This window comes from Pleurodeles waltl, chromosome 4_1 (genome assembly GCF_031143425.1).
Source record: "Pleurodeles waltl isolate 20211129_DDA chromosome 4_1, aPleWal1.hap1.20221129, whole genome shotgun sequence".
NCBI lineage: Eukaryota > Metazoa > Chordata > Amphibia > Caudata > Salamandridae > Pleurodeles > Pleurodeles waltl.
The window spans coordinates 213,767,331-213,795,117 of record NC_090442.1 but is presented as its reverse complement, the minus strand read 5'-3'; the positions used below and the strand labels follow the sequence as shown (position 1 = coordinate 213,795,117).

General features: G+C 46.1%; 1 protein-coding gene across 3 annotated transcripts in view; it reads left to right on the top strand.

Moving 5' to 3' along the window:
- Positions 1-27,787, top strand: part of FOXM1 (forkhead box M1) — a 140,025-nt gene that overhangs the window by 39,714 nt on the left and 72,524 nt on the right. For 2 of the 3 annotated variants that reach the window (XM_069228161.1, XM_069228162.1), the window contains exons 3-5: positions 10,653-10,804; positions 18,355-18,567; positions 20,109-20,237. In XM_069228161.1, coding sequence (XP_069084262.1) covers positions 10,653-10,804; positions 18,355-18,567; positions 20,109-20,237 — 494 coding nt within the window. The remainder of the gene's footprint in view (positions 1-10,652; positions 10,805-18,354; positions 18,568-20,108; positions 20,238-27,787) is intronic. The other variant, XM_069228163.1, reaches the window with a different exon arrangement.

Here is a 27,787-nt window from a genome sequence, read left to right as displayed (position 1 = left end):
GGCTGCTGTATGGGTGACTTACAGATATTGCAAACAGTGTTTCTGATGGATACAACTACCTGTGGATTCCTCACCTTATGAATTCTCCCATGTGCCAGCATTAGACAGAAAATCATCTTCCCAGCTATCCACGTCGACGAGGGCGTGTCAATTGCACGGCTCCACGTGACTCCGTCTGACGTCACCGTACCAATAAGAGGTCCTCGCCGGCGTGCGGACGTCGGTTCCCTTTTTTCCGTGCCTTCGACGCTAACAGTTGTCTCCTAGCTCTCGCTACTGTTGAAGGTGGTCAATCTTGTTACTAGTTACAATCCTGTTTCTGGTTACAATGTCGCCTCCTAGGAAGGAGGTTGCATGTCTGTTACTGGCCCTCATGATGATTGCCTTTGGTGTCTGAGCTCCGAGCATGACGTTGAGGAGTATGTATCCTGCCAGAGCATGAATCCTAAGGCTCTGAAGGAGAGGGAGGCCAAACTCTTTTTGGCCAAGGCAAAGAAGGGACATAAGAGTCATCACAGGTCCTCTTCTCATACTTCGTTGAAGAAACACAAGAGGCGGCGACGTCATGACTCTCGACGTCGATCGGCTCGAAGCCGTTCAAGATCAAGGTCTCCATCTCCGTGGCACCGTACGATGTGGGAGGTTAGTCTGACTGTGACTCCACAACCTCCGAGCCCTCAGGCTTCTCTGGCGACGTCGGTCTTTGAGGTAGTTGCACCTCCGGAGAGTCCTGTATTTATTTATTTATTTATATATTTTTTTTTCTTTTTTTTTTTTTTTTCTTATTCTTCATCTGCTGCACAGGATTTGGATGTTCAGCAAGCGCAGGTGCAACATAGAGATCAGCGGTATCCTGCCTTCCCGGCTCCGGGAGCGGATCCGGCAGCATTGTTAAATGCCATGTTTTCTATGTTAATGCTATGGCCCCTGCTGGTGCACCGGCTGGTTCCACGGGTCCGTTAGCATTTTCGTTGGGCTCCCCGGCTCCTTACAAGGCGGTGCCGTTTATGCCCTTCTATCTGGCTGAGGGTGCCGGTTCGGCGCCGATGACCTCGCCTCGAGGTCCTGCGGTTCCGATGATGTCGCCTTCTAGACCTATGGCGCTGATCTCATTCCCCAGTCAGTCGGCGCCGATGATGGAGCCTGAGGTGTCCACGGCGCTGTTGGGATCCTCTCCGGTGCCCGATCCGGATTTGACCGAAGTCAGCCTTCTTCTCCTGTTCCGCGCCTTACAGTTTTGAAGCCAGTGTCATAGACGTCCGGTAATTCTATGTCAATGCCGAGGTTAGAGACCAGGCTGAGGTCGTGTAGAAAGGCTTTGAGACTTTTGGAAGAGTACCAGCGGCAGTTGTTGGAAGAAGGGGAGATTGTGGAGCCCTTGGGAAAATATCAAGGGCTGGATTCAGCCAGTGGGCTTGACACTTCCCCGGAATGGGACCTTTGTTCGTCAGGGGAGTTTACGGATGAGGCAGCCTCTTTCCATACTGTGATTAGGAAGGCAGCAAATTTTTTGGATCTTCCTTTGCCTGCTGCAGAGATCAAAACAAATATTCTGACTGAGGTCCTGCACCCTTCTTCTGCTTCGGCGGATCCTTTGCTTCCGTTTAATGATGCTCTTACGGAGCCTATCTTAGAGCTATGGAGGAAGCCTGTGTTGTTACCTGCTGTCAATAGGTCTGTGGCAAGAAGATACAGAGTGGCGCCTGGGGATCTGGGGTTCTTATCAAAACATCCTACCCCAGAGAGTTTGGTTGTTCCGGTCTCTTGTTCTACTCGGTCTGCATCCCTGTGATTCCGTCAGACAGGGAATCCAAAAGGATGGAGCAGTCGGCAAAGAAAATGTTTTCTTCTTTCAGTATGGCCCTCAAGGCAGCAAATGCTACCTGTGTTCTCAGCAGATATGTCCACACCCTAATGGATTCAGCTAGGGCTATGGTTCCTGACCTGCCGCAGGAGGTGCAGGAACAATTTGGAGAACTCCTATCGGATTCTCAGGCTGCAGCAAAACAGATAATCCAGTCTGGCCTGGATTCCATAGACTCGGAGGCCAGGGTGATGGGTACCTCTATTGCTACCAGGAGGCATGCATGGCTGAGGTCCTCTGATGTACAGACAGCTCTCCTGGACTTGCCCTTTGATGGGAGGAAAAGCTTTTTGGTGATAAAGCTGACTCTGCCCTATAGTGCTTTAAAGACAGTCGGGCCACAGCAAAGTCCTTGGGTCTGCAGGCCTCCTCTGCTACCACTTTCAGGTCGTTTTAGGGGCTTTGGGCGTGGAGCTGTTTACTGTGGGAGATCCCAGTCCACAGTCCAACAGCCTACCAGCCTCCCTTATAGATCCTTTAGAGGGCAGGGGAGGGTTCGGACAAGAGGGGCCACCCAGCAGCACCCTGCATCATCCTCTTCCCCTGGAGGACAACAACAAGGGAAGCAGCCCTAGTTTTCTGCCCATTTTCAACAAACGTCTCCTGTAGGGGGAAGATTACGTCTTTTTCTCCCTGAGTGGGAGTTAATCACATCAGACTCCTGGGTTCTGAACATTGTGAGGAAAGGATATGCTCTCCCTTTTCAGGAGTTTCCTCCTTCCATCCCTCCCCGTCCCTCGTTTTGTTCAGAAGACCATCTCCTGTTGTTGCAGCAGGAGGTTCAGATCCTGTTTTCAAAAGGTGCGGTGGAGTTAGTTCCAAAGCAGGAATGGGGTCAGGGTTGTTATTCAAGATACTTCCTGATCCCCAAGAAGGACGGTTGTTTGAGACCAATCCTGGACCTGAGGATTTCGAATTGGTTCCCCCAACCGGAAAAATTAAAGATGCTGACTCTAGCACAGGTTCTTCTGGCGTTGAACAAAGAGGACTGGATGTTGTCTGTCGACTTGCAGGATGCTTACTTTCATATCCCTATACTCGAGTCGCACAGAAAGTATCTCTGGTTTGTGGTGGGGTCGCAACACTACCAGTTTGCGGTCCTCCCGTTTGGTCTTACTTCAGCACCTCGAGTCTTCACAAAGGTGATGGCAGTGGTGGCAGCAAGTGTCAGAAGGAAAGGGATATCGGTATTCCCTTACCTGGACAATTGGTTGATCAAAGCCAAGTCTCCAGAGCTTGTGTTGCGTCACTTGACAATGACAACTCAGTTGTTGTTCAGTCTGGGTTTTACGATAAATGTACCCAAGTCTCACCTGGAGCCCTCTCAACGCCTCTTGTTCATAGGGGCAGTACTGGATATTACATTGAATTGGGCCTATCCTCCGCCTCGGCGGATTCAGGACATCCAGGCGTTGATTCCAGTGTTTTCAAAATGGAGTGGTTGTTCCAGTCCTCAAGGTCCTACGTCTGCTCGGTCTGTTCGCTTCTTGCATTCTGTTGGTCACTCATGTACGTTGGCACATGAGGGCTCTCCAGTGATGCCTCCGCAAGTAGTAGTTTCAGCACAAAGGGGATCTCGAGGAGTCTATAACGATCCCCAGCGACGCTGCAGTGGAGTTACGATGGTGGGCTGTGGACTTCTTGCTATCAAGGGCTTCCTCCCGTCCCTTTGTGGTCCGTCAGTTCAGGTCCTGACGGACAACACTACCGCGATGTGGTATATAAACAAACAAGGTGGGGTCATACCTTCTCTGCAGAGAAGCTCTGCGACTCTGGTCCTGGCTTCGGGACCATCGGATTTGCTTAGTAGCGAATCATCTGGCCGGGGTGCTCAACGTACGTGCTGACACTCAGTCGGCATTTTTCGGCCGGTCACAAGTGACGTCTCCATCCGGATCTGGTCCTGCACATCTTTCAAATGTGGGGTTTTCCAGTGATCTGTTCGCCACTTGGGAGAACACGCACTGCCCATCATTCTGCAGCCTCCAGTATCTGGTGCAAGGAGCTTTGGGGGATGCGCTTTCAAATCTCTTGGTGCAACCAGTTGCTTTACGCATTTTCCCCATACCCTTGATTCCTCGAGTTCTGAGGAAGATTTGCCAAGATCAGGCTCAGGTCATTTTCAATAGCCCAGGATTGGCCAAGAAGGGTGTGGTACACGGACCTTCTCCAACTCTCGCTGTGCCCTCCGCTCCGTCTCCCTCTCAGGGCAGACCTCCTCTCGCAGGGGCAAGTTCTACACCCCCCCACCTACAGAGCCTACATCTTCTTGCCTGGAGATTGAACGGGGCAACCAGAGTTCTTTATCTCTCCCTCCAAATGTAGTGGATGTTATTTTAGCGGCCAGGCAACACTCCACTAAGACAGTTTATGCTGGCAGGTGGGCAAAATTTGTGGCTTGGTGTGGAGAGAAGCAAATTTGATCCTTTGAGGGCCCATCTCTCCGATATTCTGTTATTTGCTTTAGATTTAGCACAGAAGGGTTGTGCAGTTGCTACTGTTAAGGGCTATTTGGTGGCACTGTCAGCCTTTCTTTGCCTCCCGGATCAGCCCTCCTTGTTTAAATCGCCCATTGTTATTAGGTTCTTAAAAGGTTTAATTAATAGGTTTCCTCCCACTCCTTTTCATATGCCTCAGTGGGATCTGAATCTCGTAACTTTTTTAATGGGGTCACAGTTCAAACCCATGCATTCTTGCCCACTAAGGGTTCTAGTTCTTAAGACATTTTTTCTCATTGCTATAACCTCGGCTAGGCGGGTTGGTGAGCTTCAGGCTCTTTCTGTTCAACCCCCCTTTACCATATTCTTTCCGGATAAAGTGGTGCTGAAAACCAGGGCGGCTTTCCTACCAAAAGTTGTCACTCCTTTTAATATGGTGCAAACCATTACCCTTCCATCTTTCTACCCTCCTCCTCACCCCTCGAAGGAGGAAAAAAGGCTTCACCGTTTGGACCACAAAAGGGCTCTCAGTTTTTATATTGAGAGGATGAAAGACTTTTGCCTGTAGGACCAGCTGTTCGTGGGGTATATTGGACAGAGGAAGGGCAGAGCAGTCCATCAAGGAACGATCTCCAGGTGGGTCCTCATTCTCTGTATCAAGGTTTGCTACTCGTTGGCCAAGAAGGTTCCCCCTGAGGGCATTAGAGCCCATTCCACCAGTGCTATGTCCGCCACTTCGGCCCTGGCGAGGGGGTTTCCGGTGGTGGATATTTGCAATGCAGCAACTTGGGCGTCCCTCCACACCTTCGCAAAGCATTACTGCTTGGACTCGGAGGTTAGGAGGGACTGCCATTTTGCACGAACTGTATTGAAGGATTTCTTGGTGTAACCAGTCAGGCACCCATCTCTGAGTGCAGTACTGCTTTAGGACTCTATTCATAAGATGAGGAATCCACAGGTAGTTGTATCCATCAGAAGAACAAGTTACTTACCTTCGGTAGTGCTTTTTCTGGTGGATAAAATAGCTACCTGTGGATTTCTTACAGTCCCACCCGCCTCCCGGTTGCCTGTCTGGTTACACTAAGATGTTTGTTTTACAAGTATATATAAATCTTGGTGTTTTGTGTATATATAAAATGATGGTTTTGATTCTATTGCATCATTGTGGTTTTATGTATAAATGTATTCATTGAGCTATTGTGAGGTCGGTTTTCACCTGTTTGCCTCAGACACTTACAAAAAATGGGTGAAACTGGCATCAGCACGCCGGCAAGGACCTCTTATTGGCACAGTGACGTCACGTGGAGCCGTGCAATTGTGACGTCCTCATCGACGTGGAGAGCTGGGAAGAAGATTTTCCGTCAGATGCTAGCGCATGGGAGAATTCATAAGGTGAGGAATCCACAGGTAGCTATTGTATCCACCAGAAAAAGCACTACCGAAGGTAAGTAACTTGTTCTTTAGGGGACATGGCACACAAGTGTGTACCATGTCATGTTTTGAATTTTGGGGAGCACGTTGTCACTGCAATGGCGGTCTGCATAAGGTTGGTGCTGGATCCCTCAGAGGGGCACAAGCTCTTGGGGGGGGACCTCTTCAGTTCCCATGTAGTAGGCACCAGAGGAACCATTTACTAGGGACTTGTAGAGGTGCTGAAAGGCCTGGGCACTCCGGGATAAAGTGACCAGGTGTCTTGTTTTGGGGAATGGAACACTTTCACTGGGAACCTGATTAGCAGGAACCCAGTGCTCTTCAGTCAAAGTTGCATCTAAAAAACAGGTGTAAAGAGTGGGGTACTGCAACCAGAGCCTGGCTCCCTACAACCCCTTTTAGATATAACTCAGCGTATGACCTTATTAATTAGTGGGGTCATTATCTTCAACTGTATTTTATCACAATTGAGGCACTGAGGTTAGAAAGACTGTTCGTCTGTGTTTAGATTGTGTGTTATTATTGGGATGATACCACTCTAAATATCTGTGTGCCTGTGTATTTCTACCAGCAGGGTAATCTAGATTTGAGTATGCCCAATCATCATGCAGTTGAGTTAGTGAGAGTCCGAAATCATTGTTAGACATGGCAGAACTTTCACCCTGGGGACAGTAAGTACCTCCCTCAAAGGACTACTTCTAGGGCAACCCATTTGACTGATATTACTTGCCTTGCACTTTAACTAAGTGGTCTATATTGTCCAGGGTGCAGTCCTGTCCTGCATTAGTTCTGGGAAAGTTGGTCCCCCACAGCAAATTTCTTAATTTTCGGGACATTGCTTTTAGTTAGTTCCGGCACCTTCCGTTTGCCCATGAGTTGCCACCTGTACTCCTGCCTATTCTCAGTAAACGCAATCATAGCAATAAACCAAGAATTAAAAATATGCTCTAGAACTCAGTTCCTCTTTTTGACAGTAGCAGATTTATTGGTGAGTGAATGAAAGACAGGGCCCAGCCTCTTCCAGGTGATGACAGGCCGGTCTTGGCCTGGGTGCGTCCTGCGCTGCTGGGGCGGGCTTTATCTGCCCACATTGCAAACTGGCCATGCTGCACACTGGGGGATGTAGCCCTTCCCTAGTTCCTCAAAATCAGCTGCCTCTTTCTAACAAGACAGAAATCATGCTGCACGTTTTATCAGCCATTGTACAACATGCACTGTATTCCTGGTTCAAGGCTGCCATATATGGTACATGATATGCTAACTTGTATTGTCAGTCCACGAGCCTGTCCTATCTACAAATGCACACCAATACGTTGGGCGTGTTCCACAAACTCTTTACAAGTTATTATATAAATAACACATAGGCCTAAAGAGTGTAGAGGGCATTCCAATCTGACCGTCCTGGGACGTGTACCACACCTGCCAGCTTTGCTGATCCTGGCGCTGACTCTTAACCTCCCTGAGAGGATTGCCATCCAGACAACACAGCCTTGCCATCCTGTTCAGGTATGGGGGTCCGGGTTCCTCCCTTAGGTCGGTACAGGCAGAAGGGTTACAATCTCTGTGCTCTCAGAGCTAGTCATAGGGTTTAGGCAGAAATCTCTAGGCTTTCTAGAATCACTCAATGGTGGGGTTGTTCATCTTTACACAGGTTGAGATGATTATTAGCGCATTATGTAATCTACCTTATTATTGCAGCCCATGCTTTTTATACTAAGATGCAATTCCTTCAATTAATGCATTAAAATCCAGTTTGAATCTCGTGTTCTGCCAGTGGTTAACTGAGCGAAAGGGGCATGATCTGTTTCCACTACTTCCTTGAGGTGTCAGTGTCTGGTTTAAGTTGCCACAAATCCTTTCCAGGGTTGGATGAGGCTGACCGCTTCCATAGTGATGGGAGGCTGACTCCGTCTCATTCACTCGATGGTGGTGCCGCCCTAAAACATGCAGTCTTCTCATAATAGGAACCGCACGACAGATGCAAGCGCTTGGCTGGGTCGACACGGGAGCACGTTTACAGTCTCTTTGTTTTACCAGCCCAAACCTGGCTCATCTGATTCTAGATCCTGCTACACTATTTGGAACTCCTTCCTCTGCTCCAGGGTCTCTATGCTCAAGTCTGTAAACATCAGCATTCTAAAGTTTTTGTACAACTCTCCTCCTTTGTGGTTTCCTCTCTCAGGAGTCTATCCCTATTAGTTACCCTAATGTGTCATTAAACTTCTCACCACTCTCTCTCACATAGCAGCGTATAGTGCCAGTCAGGGAGATAAGCAGTATCCTGGTTTTCTGCATATTGAGGAAGAACTGATCTCATTCCCTCAGCTAGGTAATGCCAACACTAGCAGGCACTGCCAAAATTCTTATGTTAGATCCTATGATGTTCTCTGGCATTTCTACTTTTCTGTCGGCCTACAGCAGAAGTGACTGGATTTTTTTTGGAATTCCTTTTGACGCTTCTGGCTAGTCATTAGTCTCATCACCTTTTCACCGTGAGAAGGATCTTCTTAGTTTCTTTCTTTGACTGCATCTGTAATGTACCTGACTTACTTCACAGCTTGAGCTTAATGTTGGCGTTGTCAATGGAATAGACCATTAGAATGCACTTTGTTCAGATTTATGTTATTTACGACTTTTCTCATCACCATTAATTACCCTGTCAGGTGTGCATCTGAGAGTCCTGGTTGTTGCCTCATTACTGGATAGGATTATTACATTATGGTCAGTAAGAAGAATTGCCCACTTGCTTAGAAGCCTACCCGAACTCTTATATCTGAGCGGCTATGGACTGATGTTCTGATGATGGGGAGTTCCGTTTTGACTATACAGGGGCTGCGTTTGATTGCAGAGTGGATCTGTGGTTCTGTCTTGGTCCAGGTTGAGCCATTATTTTTTTCACTGGAAAACATATCATGAAATTATTGGAACCACAGTTGATTATACAGCTCAACCTATTCAAGTGATGCCTCTGGGGAGGTGTGCACTATGTCCATTACTGTAGTAAACAGACTGTAGCTGTAACTGCACAGTTTTGCACCGGACACTAACAGAAGTGTGTGTACCTTTTTCTGTAAGTCTGCTTGCACTGTCACAGCATAGGAACAAGGTTGCAGGTCCGGCAGCTGCCCGTCCAATATTTTGCTATCATTATTTAATGTGTGGGGAGTAATGTGTGGGGTCTCTGCAAAGACCCTTTATACAAAGATCGCCTGCATGCTTTTCACAGCTCTTTTTTTTCTATCAGTAACCTGAGAGAGAGCAACACCATTTTTGCCAAATCGCAGCCACTTTGATCTATGCCAATCCCTAGTTGTCGTTGGTTCCTGCAGGCATTCCCTGGCTTGCTGAATTAGCTTCATTTTGGCAATGGACACCTTGATTTTCATGGACAACCCAATCGGAGGCGAGCTGTTGCCCTTTTTACCACAGTTCGTCCATGACCCTCTTGTCTTTGGTTTGCAGACTAAAGAAATACCAATAGAGCTTATCAGACTATTGCAGAATACTCGTAACTACGTGAGTGACGGTAGGATGAGCCCAGGCTCCCCAAACATAAACACCCTTTTGGTCATCGGCTGCCTGTGAAGGGATAGACTGGGCAATATGGCCAGTCCTCTGGTGATTCAGCAGCGCAGATCTATTAATATTGCTGAGTAGCGTAACTTGGGATGAACAGACAAGCTCCCTGACCGTGTCTAGGGAAAACCTGCCATTCCTTTCTTACACACGGCTCACACCAGACCTATTTCAGGACCAGAACACAGACTGGTAATATCATGGAGCACCACTGATCAAGCGGGAACGTGCTCCTCATTATTGACTGTGGTGTTGGAGGACGCTGTCTGTCTGAGGACAGTTAAGTCTATGTAGAATCATAATTTCTTCAACTGTGGCCCACAAAGATAATTTGTTTTTTCAGACTTGGACATTTCTCCATTACTGCAGTTATTTGAGTTTATGGTAATGACGAGTTGCTACCCACAAAGACTGTTTTTCTGCAGCATTATGTTTAAGCAGAATGCCCACGTTTTTCATTTTCAAGCCTCCAACCAAGGTTGCAGTGTTCAGGTCTGAAATTTACTTTTCCCCCCTTTGTGAAATCGTGTGTTTTTTCTCAAGATCACACCCTGGTGTTTAAAACATTCACATTTCCAGCTATGGCATACCCAATCCGCTATCCTTACCACGTCTCTCAATTCTATCCGTCCCCCTCAATTCTTAGCTAACAATTGAATAAAAAGTTATTTTTGTATGTGGACTGTTTTGTTGTATTCACTCCTTATTTTTAGTACCACTTCAGGATAATATATACAGTAATTATTGCAGAATCTCCTTCTCTCATCGATTACATTTTAAAAATGCCCGTAATGAGAAGCCATCTCTCTAACGTCCTCCTGTGAAATGTAATTAGGTTTCGAAATAATTACCTGGCCTTTTACTGCCCCACCCAAAAAAAACATCCAATCCAGTATATTGTGTGGTTAAATGTTGAACTACAGCAAACATTAAATCACAAGACAAGCCTTGGTCGAGTGTACTGGTAACGTAAGCAGTACCAGATAGGGTCCTGTCACGGCAAGTGGTAGAGATCTCGCTAAAGCTGCTGCTCTCCGAGGGAGGGGGGGGGGGGGGGCACATCTGTATCGGTCTAGGACTGACTTGATCATATACTGGTCGAGCTTATTTCTTATTTTTATGGGCAGCACAGAATGACAAGTTAGTAAGGATGATGCTGGGAGTCATGAATGGCTCTTGAGTAGACAGAGGGGAAATGGCCTTGCATGATGGCTCTGTAAGCTTCTTCATCTGCTTAGATAAGATACCTTTCTTGTTATTTGAGATTTCAGGCACCGCTTGCTGCTAGGTGTTCGAATTCAGAAAACATGAAATGACCATCATATGATTTATTTTCCATGCAGGTACCCCAGCGTTGACCCCCTGTCCATTGGATGAGAGCTTGACCAACATCCAGTGGCTAGGGAAGATGAGTTCAGATGGACTGGGAAGCTGTACCATGAGGCAAGAGCTAGAGGATAAAGAGAACCAGCCCCCGGTGCCACAGAGCTTGAAAGTGAGTGTACCATTGACATGGGAAAGAGTCACAGAATCATGCAGTTAGGCGAAGCATTAATAATAAATTGTGCACAGTTGGGGGTCCGTACCTCCATTAATCTGGGGTGAAAAAAAATGTTTTCCTTCCAGCCACTACTGCTTGTTCAGGCGGCTAAGCACCTGCATCACACGACCTCTAGCAATAACCAAGTGTGGTTATAATTCAGGAACACATAATGACTACATATTAATGTCCCTGTTTTGTGATTAAGTCTTGTCTACAGGGCACATGCACTGTGCTGTGAGGCGTATTGCTTGCAATTCCTTGGGCTTACAATCCATCCACAGGATGCAATTAGTTGGTTTTGTTGTTGGTCTCATTTGCAATCTTTCAGTTGCCTAGCTGCTATAGGCTTTCCTTCCTTTCTTGTGTTAGCTCTTCCGTGGAGCACGGACTAAGTACATGTATTCTTCCTTGTCCTTCTGCAGTACACTTTTTTTGGAATTATTGTTGGATGTGCAATGTGCTTTCCTGCTTTTAACACAGGAATACCGCTTATTTATGTTGCTTTCACTCTATCTGCTGCCACTTTAATTACTTACACCCACTACTCTACGCGAGACCACTCTGCACCACTCTACCCTACTCTACCCTACTCTACCCTACTCTACCCTACTCTACCCTACTCTACCCTACTCTACCCTACTCTACCCTACTCTACCCTACTCTACCCTACTCTACCCTACTCTACCCTACTCTGCACCACTTTATGCAACTCAACTGTATGCTACTATATTCCACTCTGTGCCACTCTACTTTACACCACGTCACTCTACGCAACTCTGCACAACTAACTTTCAGCCATATTGAACAGCAGCCACAACATTGGCAAAGCTAATAGCTCTCGCATAGGCAAGACCTAGTGGCTTTTCCAGTGCTTGTTTTTAGGTTGTTACTGACTGGCAGAAGCTAAGCAAAAATCTGCAGTGGCAGGATCTCAGTACACAGACATGAAAAAGGAATTCCCCAGTTTAGCCTTGGAGCTTCGTTTTGACACCTACAACATATATTACAGGTTGGCCCATTCCTCAGGTCTTTCCAACCCTACTGTTATCTGGCCATCCCAAACAATGTGGTGACTTTCTCATGGTAAGTAATGTAGTTATTTATGACTGAGCCTTTTTAATCCACCCTTTCTGATGGATACAACTACCTGTGGATTCCTCACCTAATGAATACTCCCATGGCGCCAGCATTCGACGGAAATCTTCTTACTAGTCTCTGCACGTCGACGAGGACGTCACTCTAGCCCACGCGACGCCGTCTGACGTCATACAGGCAATAAGAGGTCCTCGACGACGTGCGGACGTCAGTTCCCTTTTTTCCGTGCATTCGAAACGGTTATCTTCGAGGGAGCAACTGTTACTTTTGTGGTTACAGTGTATTTTTGCTGCGTAGTCTTTCGCTGTGGTAATAATGTCGCAGAGAAAGTCTGGATTCAAGCCTTGTCGTGAGTGTGGAGGCAAGATGTCGGTGACGGATCCTCATTCCGATTGCCTTTGGTGTTTGAGCTCCGACCACGACGTCTCGACTTGTGATTCATGCCAGCACATGAATCCAAAGGCCCTCAAGGAACGTGAGGCGAAGCTGTTTATGGCGAAATCGAAGGAGAAGCATCACAAGAAGTCTTCTTCTCCAAGACATCGGCGTCATCGAGACTCCCGGCGCCGTAGAGAATCTCGGCGTCATTCGAAGGAGACTCGTTCCAGGTCTTCGGATCGGCGCCGAAGGACATGGGAGATCAGTCCCACGGTTACGCCGCATCCTTCGACGCCGTTGCCCTCTCCGGCGTCTCCAACTTCACCTGGACAGGCGTCGGTGATTGAGGTATTGGAGCCTCAGGTGTTTTCTCCGGCGTTGCAGACGTCGAGGCCGGCGTCGGGGTCGCCTCCGAGACAGGCACCACCAGTATCCGGCTTTTCCCACCCCTGGAGCCGATAGTTCCGCATTCTTGAATGCAATGTATGCCATCTTCCAACAGATGGCTCCAGGGGGTGCTCCGGCTGGGCCTTTGGCCTTTTCATTGGGTGATCCTGCGCCTCTTCGGCCGGCACCCTTTATGCCCTTTCTCCCTTTTGGGAACGTGGGCTCGGCGCCGGTGGCCGCTCCGGTGGCTTCAGAAGGATTGGCCCCGGGGATTTCCATCCCGTCGACGTCGGGATTTCGGCCTGTGATTCCGGTGGGTCCATCTGCTTCAACTGCTCTTTCGTCGGCGCCGAAGTTACCTGTGGCGCCGGACGCGGCGTCGGTGGCTTCTGAAGATCGGCGCCGATCTTCGACTTCGGCGGAGGCATTGTCGACTCCGCGTATTGAACAACGGCTTCATTCGAGGAGACGTGCTCTCCGTGTATTAGAGGAGCAGGAGTACCAACGAGCCCTGGAGGAAGGAGAGCTAGAGGACTCGGGTGATGGGCTGCGGGGTCTGGAGTCGGCCAGTGGGCTGGACACTTCCCCTGAGTGGGATCTTTCGTCCCCGGGAGAATACACTGAGGAGGCTGCTTCCTTTCATGCAGTGGTACGGAAGGCAGCTAGTTTTTTGGACCTGCCTTTGCCGGTGGTGGAGGCTAAACAAAACCTTCTAACAGAGGTGCTACATCCGGCCTCAGCTGCGGCGGAGCCTCTTTTGCCATTTAATGACGCTCTGCTGGATCCGGTGTTAGAGGTGTGGAAGAGGCCGGCATCTTCCCCAGCAGTTCACAGAGCCGTGGCCAGGAGGTATCGGGCGGCTCCGACTGACCCTGGTTTTCTGTCTAGGCACCCTACGCCGGAGAGCTTGGTGGTGCAGGCCTCCTGTTCATCCAAGTCGGCGCCTGGTTCTTTCCCGACGGTGCCTGGGGACAGAGATTCAAAGAAACTAGAGGCGCAGTCCAAGAAGATTTTTTCGTCCTGCAGTCTGGCGTTGAAGGCCACCAACGCAACCTGTATCCTGGGGAGGTATATTCATGCTCTGATGGATGACATTTCCTCATCATTTACAGAGCTTCCCCAGGGTCTTTTGGATCTTGTTTCAAATGCCCAGGCTGCTGCGACCCAGATTATCCAGACGGGACTGGATACCACCGACTCGGTAGCCAGAGCAATGGGCACAACTGTGGTGGCAAGGAGACAGGCCTGGCTCCGTAACTCGGGCTTTTCTGCGGATGTACAGTCCACATTGTTGGATCTCCCGTTTGATGGGGACAAACTGTTTGGAGCCAAGGCTGATTCGGCCTTGGAACGTTTTAAGGAGAGCAGGGCCACGGCTAAGTCGTTAGGGCTCCAAGCTCCTTCTTCCACGGCCTCTTCCAGATTTTTCAGGAGGTTTTGTGGATTTGGGCGTGGCTCTTCCTCCTCTTCCTTTCGGGGAAGATATCAGCAACCTGCCTCTTCCCATCCCTATAGATCTTTTAGGGGGAGAGGTAGGGTCCGCACCAGAGGAGCCTCTCAGCAGCACTCTGCCTCTTCCTCATCCTCTGGCGGGGTGCAGCAGGGGAAGCAGCCTTAGGCTTCCACCATTTCCCACTCACTCCTCTCCTGTAGGGGGAAGATTACAGCATTTTCTCACCAAATGGAAGACTGTTACAACGGACACTTGGGTTCTCAGTATTGTGGGAAAAGGCTACACCCTTCCCTTTCGGGAGTTCCCGCCCCGTCCTTCTTATTGTTCAGAAGAACACCTCCTGTTGCTAGAACAGGAGGTACAAGCCCTCCTTTCAAAGGGCGCGGTGGAGTTGGTCCCAGAGCAGGAAAGGGGTCGAGGATGTTACTCAAGGTATTTCCTGATTCCCAAGAAGGATGGTCGTTTGAGACCAATCCTGTACCTGAGGATCTTGAATTGGTTCCTCAAGCAGGAAAAGTTCAAGATGCTGACCCTAGCACAGGTGCTTTTGGCGTTGAACAAGGAAGACTGGATGGTGTCTGTCGACTTGCAGGATGCTTACTTTCATATCCCGATACTCAAGTCACACAGGAAGTATCTCCGGTTTGTGGTGGGATCGCAGCACTATCAGTTTGTGGTCCTTCCGTTTGGTCTTACTTCAGCACCTCGAGTCTTCACGAAGGTGATGTCGGTGGTTGCGGCAGAACTCAGAAGGAAGGGGATAGCAGTATTCCCTTACTTGGACGACTGGTTGATCAAAGCCAAGTCCCCGGAGCTTGTGTCGCATCATCTGCAGTCAACAACCCAGTTGTTGTTCGACCTGGGTTTTTCGGTGAACGAGCCCAAATCTCACCTAGAGCCCTCTCAGCGCCTCCTGTTCATAGGGGCAGTACTGGATACAACATTGGGTCGGGCCTTTCCTCCGCCTCAGCGGATTCAAGATATTCAGGATTTGGTTCCAATGTTTCGAAATGGAGCGGTAGTTCCAGTCCTCAAGGTCCTTCGTCTGCTCGGTCTGTTTGCCTCCTGCATTCTGTTGGTCACGCATGCTCGCTGGCACATGAGGGCTCTTCAGTGGTGCCTCCGAAGGCAGTGGTCTCAACACAAAGGGGATCTAGAGGGTACTGTCAATATCTCCAGAGATGCTGCTGTGGATTTGAAGTGGTGGATTGCAAGCAACAATCTTTCACAAGGAAAGCCGTTCCAGCAGTCGCCACCAGTGGCCACAGTCATAACGGATGCTTCCACTCTAGGGTGGGGAGCTCATCTGGGGGATCTGGAGATCAAAGGTCTTTGGTCTCCAGAGGAACAGATGTTTCACATCAATCTGTTAGAGTTACGGGCTGTACGTCTGGCTCTCAAGGCCTTCCTCCCTTCCCTTCGTGGTCAGTCGGTACAGGTCCTAACGGACAATACTACCACGATGTGGTACATAAACAAGCAGGGAGGAGTGGGGTCGTACCTTCTCTGCAGAGAAGCTCTTCTACTATGGTCCTGGGCAAAGGACCATCAGATTTGCTTGATAGCAAACCATCTGGCCGGAGTCTTGAACGTGCGTGCGGACAGTCTCAGTCGGCAATTCTCGGCAGACCACGAGTGGCGTCTCCATCCAGATCAAGTCCGTTTAATCTTCCAGAGGTGGGGGTTTCCTCGGGTAGATCTGTTTGCCACTCGAGAGAACGCGCATTGTCCGTTATTCTGCAGCCTCCAGTATCCGATGCAGGGAGCGTTGGGGGACGCGTTTCAAATAACCTGGTGCGGCCAGTTGCTTTACGCGTTTCCTCCCATACCCTTGATTCCTCGAGTATTGAGGAAGATTCGCCAGGACCGGGCTCTAGTCATCCTAATAGCTCCGGATTGGCCAAGGAGGGTATGGTACTCCGACCTTCTCCAACTCTCAATGTGCCCTCCGCTCCGTCTCCCTTTCAGGACAGACCTCCTCTCGCAGTCGCAGGGGCAGGTTCTACACCCCAACCTCCAGAGTCTGCACCTACATGCCTGGAGATTGAACGGGGCAACCTGAGTTCCTTCTCTCTCCCGCCTGAGGTAGTGGATGTTATATTAGCGGCCAGGCGACACTCCACTAAATCTATCTACGCTAATAGATGGTCTAAATTTGTTGCGTGGTGTGGAGAGAGGCAGATTGATCCTTTGCATGCTCATCTATCGGACGTTTTGTCTTTTGCTCTGTCTCTAGCGCAGAAAGGTTGTGCAGTGGCTACCTTTAAGGGTTATTTATCGGCCTTGTCAGCCTTCATATGTCTTCCAGACCAACCATCTTTATTTAAATCCCCTATTGTTATCAGATTCTTGAAAGGTCTTCTAAATAAATATCCTCCAAAGCCATTCGTTATGCCGCAATGGGATTTGTCCTTGGTCCTGACTTTCCTTATGGGGTCCCCTTTTGAACCTATGCATTCTTGCCCCTTAAGGTATTTGGTTTTAAAAACAGTCTTCCTGATAGCTATAACATCAGCAAGGAGAGTGAGTGAGTTGCAGGCCTTATCAGTAAAGCCCCCTTATACAACTTTTTATGGGGATAAGGTGGTGTTGAGGACCAAGGCTGCTTTCCTCCCGAAGGTTGTTTCACCCTTCCATTTGGCTCAGGCAATTACTTTGTCCACGTTCTATCCTCCGCCTCATCCTTCCAAAGAGGAAGAAAGACTGCACCGTCTGGACCCAAAGAGGGCGTTGAGCTTCTTTATTGATAGAACAAAGGATTTCAGGCTGGAGGATCAGCTGTTTATTGGATACGTGGGCAAGAGGAGAGGAAAGGCAGTCCACAAGAGAACACTATCCAGGTGGGTTGTTCTTTGCATTAAAATCTGTTACTCTTTGGCAAAGAAGGATCCTCCTGAGGGCATTAGAGCTCATTCCACCACAGCTAAGTCGGCCACTTCGGCCTTGGCCAGAGGTGTTCCTGTGGTCGACATCTGCAAGGCCGCAACTTGGTCGTCCCTTCACACTTTTGCAAAACATTACTGTTTGGATTCTGAGGTTAGAAGGGACGGCCATTTTGCACGGTCAGTGCTGCAGGATTTCTTGGTTTGACCATTTAGGCACCCACCGCCGGGCGTGGTACTGCTTTGGGACTCTATTCATTAGGTGAGGAATCCACAGGTAGTTGTATCCATCAGAAGAACGAGTTACTTACCTTCGGTAACGACTTTTCTGGTGGATACATTAGCTACCTGTGGATTCCTCACGGTCCCACCCGCCTCCCCGTTGCCTTTCTGGTCTTACCAAGTAATCCTTGAGTACGCTCCTCTTGGTCTTTGAGGGTGCAATAGATGTTGTATATATTATATGTATATATGTATATATCTTTGTGTATATACTTGATGTGTAGATATATATTTTAAAAAAGAGAGTTATATATATAAAAGATTTACAGTTATTCATGCAATGTTGTGTATTTTTACAATGTAATGGGATGTTGCCTTGCTCTTTCATTGCATTGCCTGGTTGTTCTCATGCACGTAAAAAAATGATTGGTACTGACGTCCGCACGTCGTCGAGGACCTCTTATTGCCTGTATGACGTCAGACGGCGTCGCGTGGGCTAGAGTGACGTCCTCGTCGACGTGCAGAGACTAGTAAGAAGATTTCCGTCGAATGCTGGCGCCATGGGAGTATTCATTAGGTGAGGAATCCACAGGTAGCTAATGTATCCACCAGAAAAGTCGTTACCGAAGGTAAGTAACTCGTTCTTCTCACCTATGGAAATCAGCAGGTGAGATTAAATAACTAACTTCGAGTTGTGTACTCTTCGGCCACACTTAAACGCCATTTGTTTTTCGGCTGAGGATGAGCCATGAGATCATATAGTTGTAATGTAGCTCAACCGAAGCCCATTGTTTTAAATGCAGTTTTGCACTCGGAAAAGCACTAACCAACCTGCGTTTGCAGCGATGTTCTGTGTCCCATCCTAGTAGAAGAAGATTGCTGCATTTTACCTTCCTCAATGGACCCAGCTTGTTCTTTGTCAACTCTTGTGCAGCTAACTGTCATGTTTCACTTTTCCAAGTTTATCATAGCATAAAATGTTGCTAACTTCTGAGGCTACATCACATTTTCGTATTTGTGTAGATGTTACTTCACTAAGAACAAACTAATCAATGTTTTAACCCTCTGTCTCCCTCTTATGTCAGCAGGTGGAGGAAGATGTCGGTTCTCTTCCCTGTGGCTCTTCTTTCACCTCCTGGCAGGAATCCATCGCGGAGCGCCCTCCTTATTCCTACATGGCCATGATTCAGTTTGCCATTAACAGCACAGACCGAAAGCGGATGACGCTAAAAGAAATATACACTTGGATAGAAGATCATTTCCCATATTTCAAACACGTGGCTAAACCGGGCTGGAAGGTAATGTCCGCATGGATGTTAAGGCTAGAGCAACAGCACTTGAAGCTAGGGTGCAGTTTGAGGCTACCTTTAGTTGACCAAACTACCACCAGTACACTGTTTACACATAACCTGCTTTAGTTGCTTATGTAAAAAGAATGAGTTGACTTTTAAGCTGTGCTGTAACAGTCTAAATATCCCTCTGTGTAATGAGGGGGTCAAATACTTCCACTTTTTTTTCTTTTCCCAAGAAATGGGTAAGGCAGCGTTTTTCCTTGATTTCAAAGACTGGTTAAAAACACCTCACCTGATGCTCAGTTCCAAGAGGGGAGTATACTTGGGTTACATCTACCACGATGTTAGAGAATTATTTATTACCAAGTAAAGAGCTTGTTCTTGTGCAGTTTTAGTCTTCTAGAGTTGCATGCTCAGATTTTCATGCGGGAAGAAAAAAATCTATTGGACAGCAACAAATGAGTCTTCATGTAATGTTCCTTTTGTCGAAAGAGTACCTAACTGACAAATTCACCCTAGCAACTGCATCAAAGCTGTTGTCTAGACCGCTTTTCAAGTTGCTGTTCTGTAAATCTTGCCATTAGTGATGCCCAAGAGTGCCTCCACTTGCCTCTTCAGGAATAAGGTTTACTGAAGTGGTGAAAGGCTCTTTCATAACAAACCCTAATACAGGAAAGGTTGAGCAGTTGCACTCCCATTGCAGCAGGTTCATATGTTACAGTCTTGTTCAGTGCCTATGATGCTTGCAAAGCTTGTATTTTTTGTTTGTTTGAAAAACCTGGTTTCTACCTCACCAACCTCTATGAATGTCCGATAGAACGGAAGATAATCAATTGATGCCTTTTTACATTCATGTAGCATTTGAAAGCTAGGGTGTCTGTACGTTGGTTAAAAATGTCAAAGACAACATTAAAAGAGGTGCCAGAGGAAAAGGTGGCAGAGAAATGAAGCCGCCAGAGGTAAAGAACAAAATTGCAAGGTATCTGAAGAAAAATTTCAGTTTCTTTAAGGAAGTGTTAGGAGGGCTAGTGCCAGGGTGGAGAACATGCAATCAGATGGAGCATTGGTAGTAGGATTTGAGAAGACCCCAACTGGCCTGAAGTTAATTCTGGCCGATTTGAAAAGGGTGAAATGGCTCTTGAGTCTTATCTGCTGAATACTTCCTCTCAGACAGAGTAATATTGAAGCTCCCATGTAGAACTTGAAGCTAGCTGCCAGCTTGTTGTGCTCAAGGGTGCTGTTTGTGTTTTTACAGAAGACACGCAAAATACATTCAGTGTTCTGTGGTAGTAACAGCCATAGAAGGGTCTATATATGTTAAGTTGTAGCATGAGACCATCAGCATCTGGTTCCCTTCTGCCAGTTGGCGACTGCGGAGGCAATTATGAGGGTAACAGTGAATGTTTGTTGTGTTGACATCTCTTTGGCCATGTTGAGCATACACTTGTAGGAGAGACTGGGACTCGTTGGGTTGGACAGAACTTAGGACTGTTGCCCTTGTGGGTAGTTGATGACTGAACATTTTACTTCTTTCCTCACGTTTACAGAATTCCATCAGGCACAATCTCTCTCTTCATGACATGTTTGTGCGCGAGACCTCTGCCAATGGTAAAATATCTTTTTGGACAATCCATCCTGATGCAAACCGTTGCTTGACACTGGATCAGGTGTTCAAGGTGAGTGGGCCACTTGTGCTGATGTAACTGCATCGTAAAAGGAAACATTACAAACGTAGTGCAGTATTTTCAAAATGCATGTTATAAATCGATTCTACTTTCTGTTAATGTATGTAAGAATTTGTATAATAATGTTCTATGAATTTCTCGAAGGCTTTCATCTGTTTTCCAGGTGTTTCAGTTTTGTTTTTTATCTGGTTGCCATTTTTGTTCTGATCATGGAGTTTAATTCCTAAAAGTTTGAGTATAATTTTTTTTAATGACGGTTCTTCCTTACGGGTCTCTTTGCTTGAATCTCTGCACACGAGAAGGATTCAAAAACACGCTTTTCAGAATAAAATGTTGTAGATATAAAATTAGCATAAATAGAAAACCTGCTGCTACAAGGCAATGTTAAAAAAAAAAAAAACACAAAAAAAAAACGGTCAAGGTAAGTACAACATGATACGTTTAATTGAAGGCACCACTGCAACACTATGCTTTGAAACAAAACATTGTTATCCATATGCCTACACTAGAAAGCAGCGGTTATACTTCATCATGAGAGTTAATCAGAATTCATAAAATCCCTATGCCCATCCCTGCATTATGTAGAACGTTTTGAACCTGAGTCTTGATAAACATTATAAGCACCTTCCAGGAGTTCAGAAGAATAGTCTTTGACTGGTATGTGATCTCTTTCTAACCTAACCTCGCCTTTTGGATCCAAACAAGTGAAAGGGATTACATTTGATATCTGAGAGGTCTTGCTGTGCTCACTAGCCAGAGTGCTGCCTTTTGTTTTGAAGTCTTGTTAGAATAACCAGACTGCTCTTTTCACTGGCTGGAGAAGAACTCTGTCCTAAACCTCCTCGCTATTTCTTCACCATTCAATTGCTGACTGGGAAGAATAGGGACTTTGTAGTGCCAGCCCCTGGTGGTACTTCTCTCTCTGGGCACCAGCCCAGGTGTGGTGCCATTAGGCCGCTTCTAAGATCTGAAGTTTTCGTTCTCAGTTTGCCAGCAACCTCCCTGCCCAAGGCTTCTGGAGTGGCACTTCCACTCTCTGCACTAGCCCAGGTGGTTTGCCGTTAGCCACTTCTTAGGTCTGAGTTCCTGCTCTCACTAAGCCAGCAACCTCCCTCCCCAAGGCGTCTCTGCATATCTTCTCCTCATTTTGGGAGAGCAGAGTGTCTTTGGTCTTTCATTCTCTGTATCTTCTGTACTTGAGCTAAGTGAATCTTTAACTGATACTACTCACTTTGAGTATTCGCCTCTCATGCAGCCAGTCTCAACTTGCGTCATGCACATTAAAAACAATCCTGAACCAGTTGTACAATGACTAACTTCTGAGCTTTTCATCCAGTTAGCTTCCTAATCACACCCTCTTACATCTCAGCCAATCCTAAATTGAATCATCTCAGAACTTGCAACCACTTTATTAATTTTTATGTGTATCAGCACTTGTGTTGACAGAAGAAAGTTACTTACCTGTAACTTCAGTTCTGCAGCTTTGGTATCCTACATAGATTCCATGAGGCAATGGGTTGTATTATATATGTGATGTGGCTGTATTACATGGTGAGGTGTCACACTACCAACCCCTTTAGGCCCATTAAGGTTTTGTTTAATTTTCGCTCGACCTTGGGTGGTAGTTTGTCTGAGCAGTCAGGCTTACACGAAGGAATATGTGGGAAAACATTTAAACAGCACTAAAACAACTGAAGAAGAAATAAATGAGACACTCAAGAAACCAGAGACAAATTTACAAAAATAGATTTATTTATTTTTTGAGTTTTTAGACACCAAAACAAACATCCACTGGAGGGTCCCAGAGATAAAGATTTTACAAGGTGTAGTAAATCACAACTTTTCACTTTTATAAAAGCATTGGAAAACTTATGCAAATTTGACACTTTAAACATTTTTCAAGACAAACTTTAGGAAATTGCTTTGTTGCTTAGAGTTACTTTGTGTGACCAACTCTGGACAGGAGTCCATAAAGGGGACTAGCAAGGTCCACAGAAAGTTATCGCAACGAGAAAAGCAGTCTACTTTACAGTGTCAATGGTTGCCTGCCTTTGACTTCTATTGGAGTGGTCCTGATGCAAGGTATACAGGATGCTGAAGATGCTTAAGAATGTTGAAAATGCAGTGCAGTTGACAGGGTCTTCCTGAGGCTAATCTTCGGTAAACATGGTTGCGTAAAATGATCCTGGCCACAGGGGTGAACGTCCCTCTAAGTCCTCTTGAGCTTGGCAGAACTCCAGTTTCAAGGTACAGAGGTTTTTCTTCTTTTTAGGATAGCTTGCCTTCTGGGTGACCTAGCTGCACCCCCCATGACTGTCCCAGATCCAGCAGGCTCTGGTGCAACTTTCAAGTGTTGGGTCTTGGTCCAGGGACGATGAACAACAATGCGGACACTTCAGCTGCCAACTTGACAAACTACCTCAGCTTTTTTTCTTGTGCTGCAAACAGGAAGTCAGCCAGCTGACTCTTGGAGTCTCTTGCATCAGGAGTCTACTTCTCCACATGCAGGACACAGCAGGCATAGTGCTTTTCATTTGCTAGCCCTAGGTGCAGCAGGCGCAGTCCAACTTCGGTGCTGCCTCTCTTTGCAAGGTCCTTGGTACAGCAGGCAGTCCTTCTTCGGTCCTCTTCTCTAATCCGAGTTGTGGGTACCAGAGGTGCCCTTGATATGCCCAGAAAGTGCTCTTATGGGAGGTCGGGGTTACTAGCCAATATGTTACCAGGGTCCCTCCCTCCTGATAACAGCTTCCTGTGAAGAGTGCCATATAGCTTGGCTGTGGTGTTGCATAAAAAAAATCTATTAGAAGTTTGCCCCTCTTTCGAAAGTAACTGATTTTAGTCCATCTCCCAGCCATCGCAGTTTATTTCCTGCTTAGGGCATCTGCTGCTTCCTTATGCAATATTCGAACATGCTCTAGTTTCACACTGCTGTTGCATCATAGAGTCCAATGCCATAGCTGCTGCCTTAGTTTGGATTTTGTTCCTCCCTGTTTTCGAATGTAGTATAACGTAATCATGTTGGTCCTTCTGATTTTGATGTCTTTCTTTTTTATGAGAGGAGGGAAGGTTTTTGGAGCAATTCTGACCACCTTTTAAGTCTAGCAGGTTTACGTACTGTTTTCGTTCTTAAAAGGTCTTTAAATGTGCCCCAGCCCTTCGTTGAAGCATCTGTTGTAAGAGTGAGATATGGCTTGATTTTGTACAGGTCTTGATCTGAATAGATGTTGCCCTTCACTTTCCTACCAGATCATAGACTACTTTATTTTGGCGACATGTGTAACAGTAGCAAAAGCCTGTTTCCACTAATTGTCCATTTCCTCTTGCAAGCATCTTATTCACAGATGAAATTTTGGTACGAGAGCAATGCAAGAGGACAATGTTCAATGGAGAGCTTTCACATTTTTTGTTATTCCAGTTTTGCACTTATCTTCCAAATTAGAAGATGCCCAAGAATCAGATCTGTGGCGTTTTAATTTGTTTTTTCTTTCATGTTTGGAGTCTGGCCTTAATGCTTTAGAAGGTTTATCATATGAATAACCACAGCCAGTGTTCTGAAGAGGGAGCATTGTTATGGAAACTCTCCTGTTAGTGTTCAGAGTTGTGATCTTTGGAATTGGAATGGGAAGTAGAAATCTTGTTTACGGTGATGGTCTAGGTGCTTGTGGGTCATCCATGGGTGGGTTTCATCGACGATAGTGGATTCTGTTTTTGGTCTGCTCTTTGTAGGTGAGGTTCCTGAGGTAGAGGGTGCAACCTCATCATGACTAGTCATTGATCCGTTTCAAACAGAGATAGAGGGTCTTTTAATATGTGAAAAGTACAGCTCTGAAACGGTCCTAGAAAATGCATGGTTTGGTGTAGATGCATCCAAATTGCACTTTTTAGATTTTGAAGTTTTTTTTTTTTTTAGATGGTGCCTCAGGTGATTGCATTCTGAAAACACAAAGGTTGCCCTCTCTGTCCTTTAGGATACTTTACCTAGAGGTCACATTCCTTTTGCTTATGGCCTGTTTATGAATACAGAAAATACATCTTGTGAGGGTCCTCAGTATAGACCTTCCTGGCCCCACACATCTCTCATGGTTTAAAGCAACATTTCTAGCCAGAAAATTTCACGAATGTACCTCAGATGCTTGGGAGTAAAGGAGGGAACTATGTTTCACTTGAATAACACAGGTAAATAGTAGCTGAGCAGAGCTCTGAGGGTACCCTGTTGCTTCTTACCAAACTGACAAAATCTGGCAGTTAAAGGGTATGAAGAGGGTTGAGCCTCTTCAGCTGATTGGTTGGATGTTTGGTCATATAATGAAGTGGATGGGCTAATCATGTTCATCAAATGTTTTTCCATATGTTTTCAATGTCAGTTGATGTGTTGAAGTACTGCTATGTTACCATTGAGCTACTGAGTTTTTCCAGCTTAATGTCTGGTGATAATCCAAGCATGTGAATCTGTGAAAGATTCAATCTTGCAGGCCTATCTTGCCACTAAAAAAAATACACCTGCCAAGTTGTCATTGCATGCAGGTAAATACACATTAAAGTGGAGTACCTTATGTAAGCCTCCTGGAAAGTGTGATGGATGTAGTTCAGATTCCTTTCTTTTACCTGTAAATCTTGCTCATCCTGTGCCTCCACATTTTTTGTCCTATTCAGAGAGTCTGGATGAGACCTCTTGAAAAACGATGATGGGTATGTCTGTCTTAGTTCAGAGTGCAGTGGACTTTGAAGACCCTGGATAATTCCACTCTGTAGCTCCTCATTGGTTTTCCTGAATACTTTTTTCAGTGCCCTAGAGTTCTCATGAGTTGAGCTTCACTACAGGTAAATCTAGCCCACTTACCAGTGCCTTGTGTGTGGGTATTTTATTGTAGTTTTTTCATTTCCTCTTATTTCATTAATACTTAATTGCTCACAGGGCAACTACAGACAGTTCAGCTTTGGTCCTACTGCAGTTAAAACCTAGTCTGAATTGCCACATTAATTCCCCTTAGCTGGAACACAAGCAATCCCAGACCAGCTTCTTCCTTGTTGGACCTTATCATCGATTGTCTTGTAATTCAGTGAAAATTTGAGAGTTTGACACACCTTGGAACTCCATGATGAACCTTGCAAGGCTGCCTCTTTGGCCAGGTTTAATATGGCAGGGATAGTAACCGTTGCAGAAAGGTCTGCTGTTTCATTTTATAAATTGAAATGACTTAAATCCGAACATACAGATGAATGGTGGAACAGATGTACAAAAATGAGAAGTTTTCATCTAATATTTACAAAATACTGTGCATTTGCGAAGAGCCCAGTCAGATCTGTTTTGGACAAAACGGTCTATCTCCAGTGGCTTATGCCTATATGGACAACTCAGCGTAACTTGCTTATCATGCAGCATTTATGAAGAACCACACACCGAAAGCAAGCAAGAGAAATAAAAAACCTGTGTTATCTATTGGTCTAGATAGTGAATATATGTATGAAAGTGCCCTTTTTGACATTGTCACCCCCTCTTTTTGCCACTGAGGTTTTTCGACTGAAGGTTCACTGGGTTCCTGCTAACCATGTCCCCAGTGCCGTTTCCCTAAAACACGGTAAACTAAACTGTGTACACTTGGCACACACTTTAGCACCCCTATAAGCTCCTAGTAAATAGTACCCCATGGTACCTAGGGCATGGCTACTAAACAGGGTCCCCAAGGGCTGCAGCTTGTATTATTGCAGGCTGCGCAACATGGTGCAAACCATGAGGGAAAATACATTGGGAGAGGCGGGCTGCTATTTGTGCTCCACAAAGGAAGGGTTTCACCATCTTGTTTTTGGTTGAATTGGGAATTCTGGTACCGGGTATGCCCACTCCCCACAGGAAGTGGTCATATAGGGGGTGTAGTCACCCCAAAGGTAAGTAGCCCATTTTCTACTACCTTAAACTCCCCTAAACAATCCCAAATTGAGTATTTATGTGGCCCCCTGACACCAAGAAATCAGATTCAACTGACTGAGGAAGAGGACGACGAAAGAAGAGCCGACCACCCAAGAACTGAGGTCAAGCTTGAGGACTTTTGGTGTCAAACTCTGCCTACCTGCTGCTGCCCCGAATGTTGCAAGATTCCGACTCGTCCTGCAGCTGTGCATCTTCCAAAAGCCTGGGAGGACTGCCAGCGCTTTGCCATCCAGCCAACATCTCCCATTGAATGGAGGAGCCACTTCCCAGTATCTGCAGGTACTGACTGTGCTTACCAGGTCCTACGTTTTTCTAGCCACTGGGCCCACAATGGAAGCACCTCGCTGGGAGGAGGCTGTTGTGTGACCAGGAGGCCAGCTCTGATGTTTCTACTAAGCCTCAAGATGCTGCCCCCTTCAAGAACCTCACAACACCAATGCCCGGGGCACTGGCGTGTTTGTTGCAACAAGGCTTGTGTCCCCAGTCACAACACCACCACTGCCAAAACCGACCCGCTCACCAAGGGGTGACAGAACCAACCAGGCTGACCCAAAGAGTTGCACTTCTGTTTTTTTTCCCTCCTCTGCGGGTCTGATTAAGCACCGTGAGTGCCTTTGACGCACAGGAACAACTGACCTGAACCCCAGAATGTGTTTGCAAATACCTGTCTCAATAGGAAAGCATTACTGCATAAAAACGCCCTTGTGACACACTTTTACTTGCCAGTAAAAATTTATACTTCAATCAGTACTTACCTAAGTCTGTAGGTATTGGTGTTAAAAAAAAAAAAAAAAATATATATATATATATATATATATATATATATATATATATATATATATATATATATATATATATATATATATATATATATATATATATATATATATATATATATATATAAAAACAAATACTATTTTTCCAAACTGTTTCTAGTTTTTTCTTGAGTGTGACGCTCATTGACTCTGTATGTTGAACAAATGCTTAGCGCCACCCTCTGATAAACCTAAACTGATTGCCTACACTACCACAAAAGAGAGGATTTAGGGGTTATTATTTTAACCCCTGTAAGTCATTTAGGGTCGCCTATACTATCACCAAGTGTGCCCTAACATTGGTAGAGGGCATTAAATGACACAATTTAAAAGATAAAAAAGGAAGCATTGCAACAAATTCTTTTAGAGATGGTTTTTAACATAGATATAACTATAATGCATTTGTTTTGTCCGTTTTAAACAAAAATGATGTGCTCAGTTGATCATACAGCTGCAAGTTAACAGAAAATTGTGGACTTTAAATCTGCCAAAGACCACTAAAATGAAGATAACCACGTACATGACCACTGGATGCATACAATAAGCCTGAACTAGTTGAAAGTCAACTGGTCGTATCAACAGTATTTCACCCTTCCATTATGTGTGGGTCATTATGGCCAACATTTTGAGCAAACAAGCATGTTACAGGCTAGGGATTAATATCTAAACCTGAATAGTAGGGTATCAGTATCTTGGATTGGGAACAGTCTGCGAAATTCTATATAGCTTTTGGTGTTCTGCTACTCAAAAAATGCACTAGAAGGAAAACCAGTATTTGGTTGAAGGAATTTGCGACA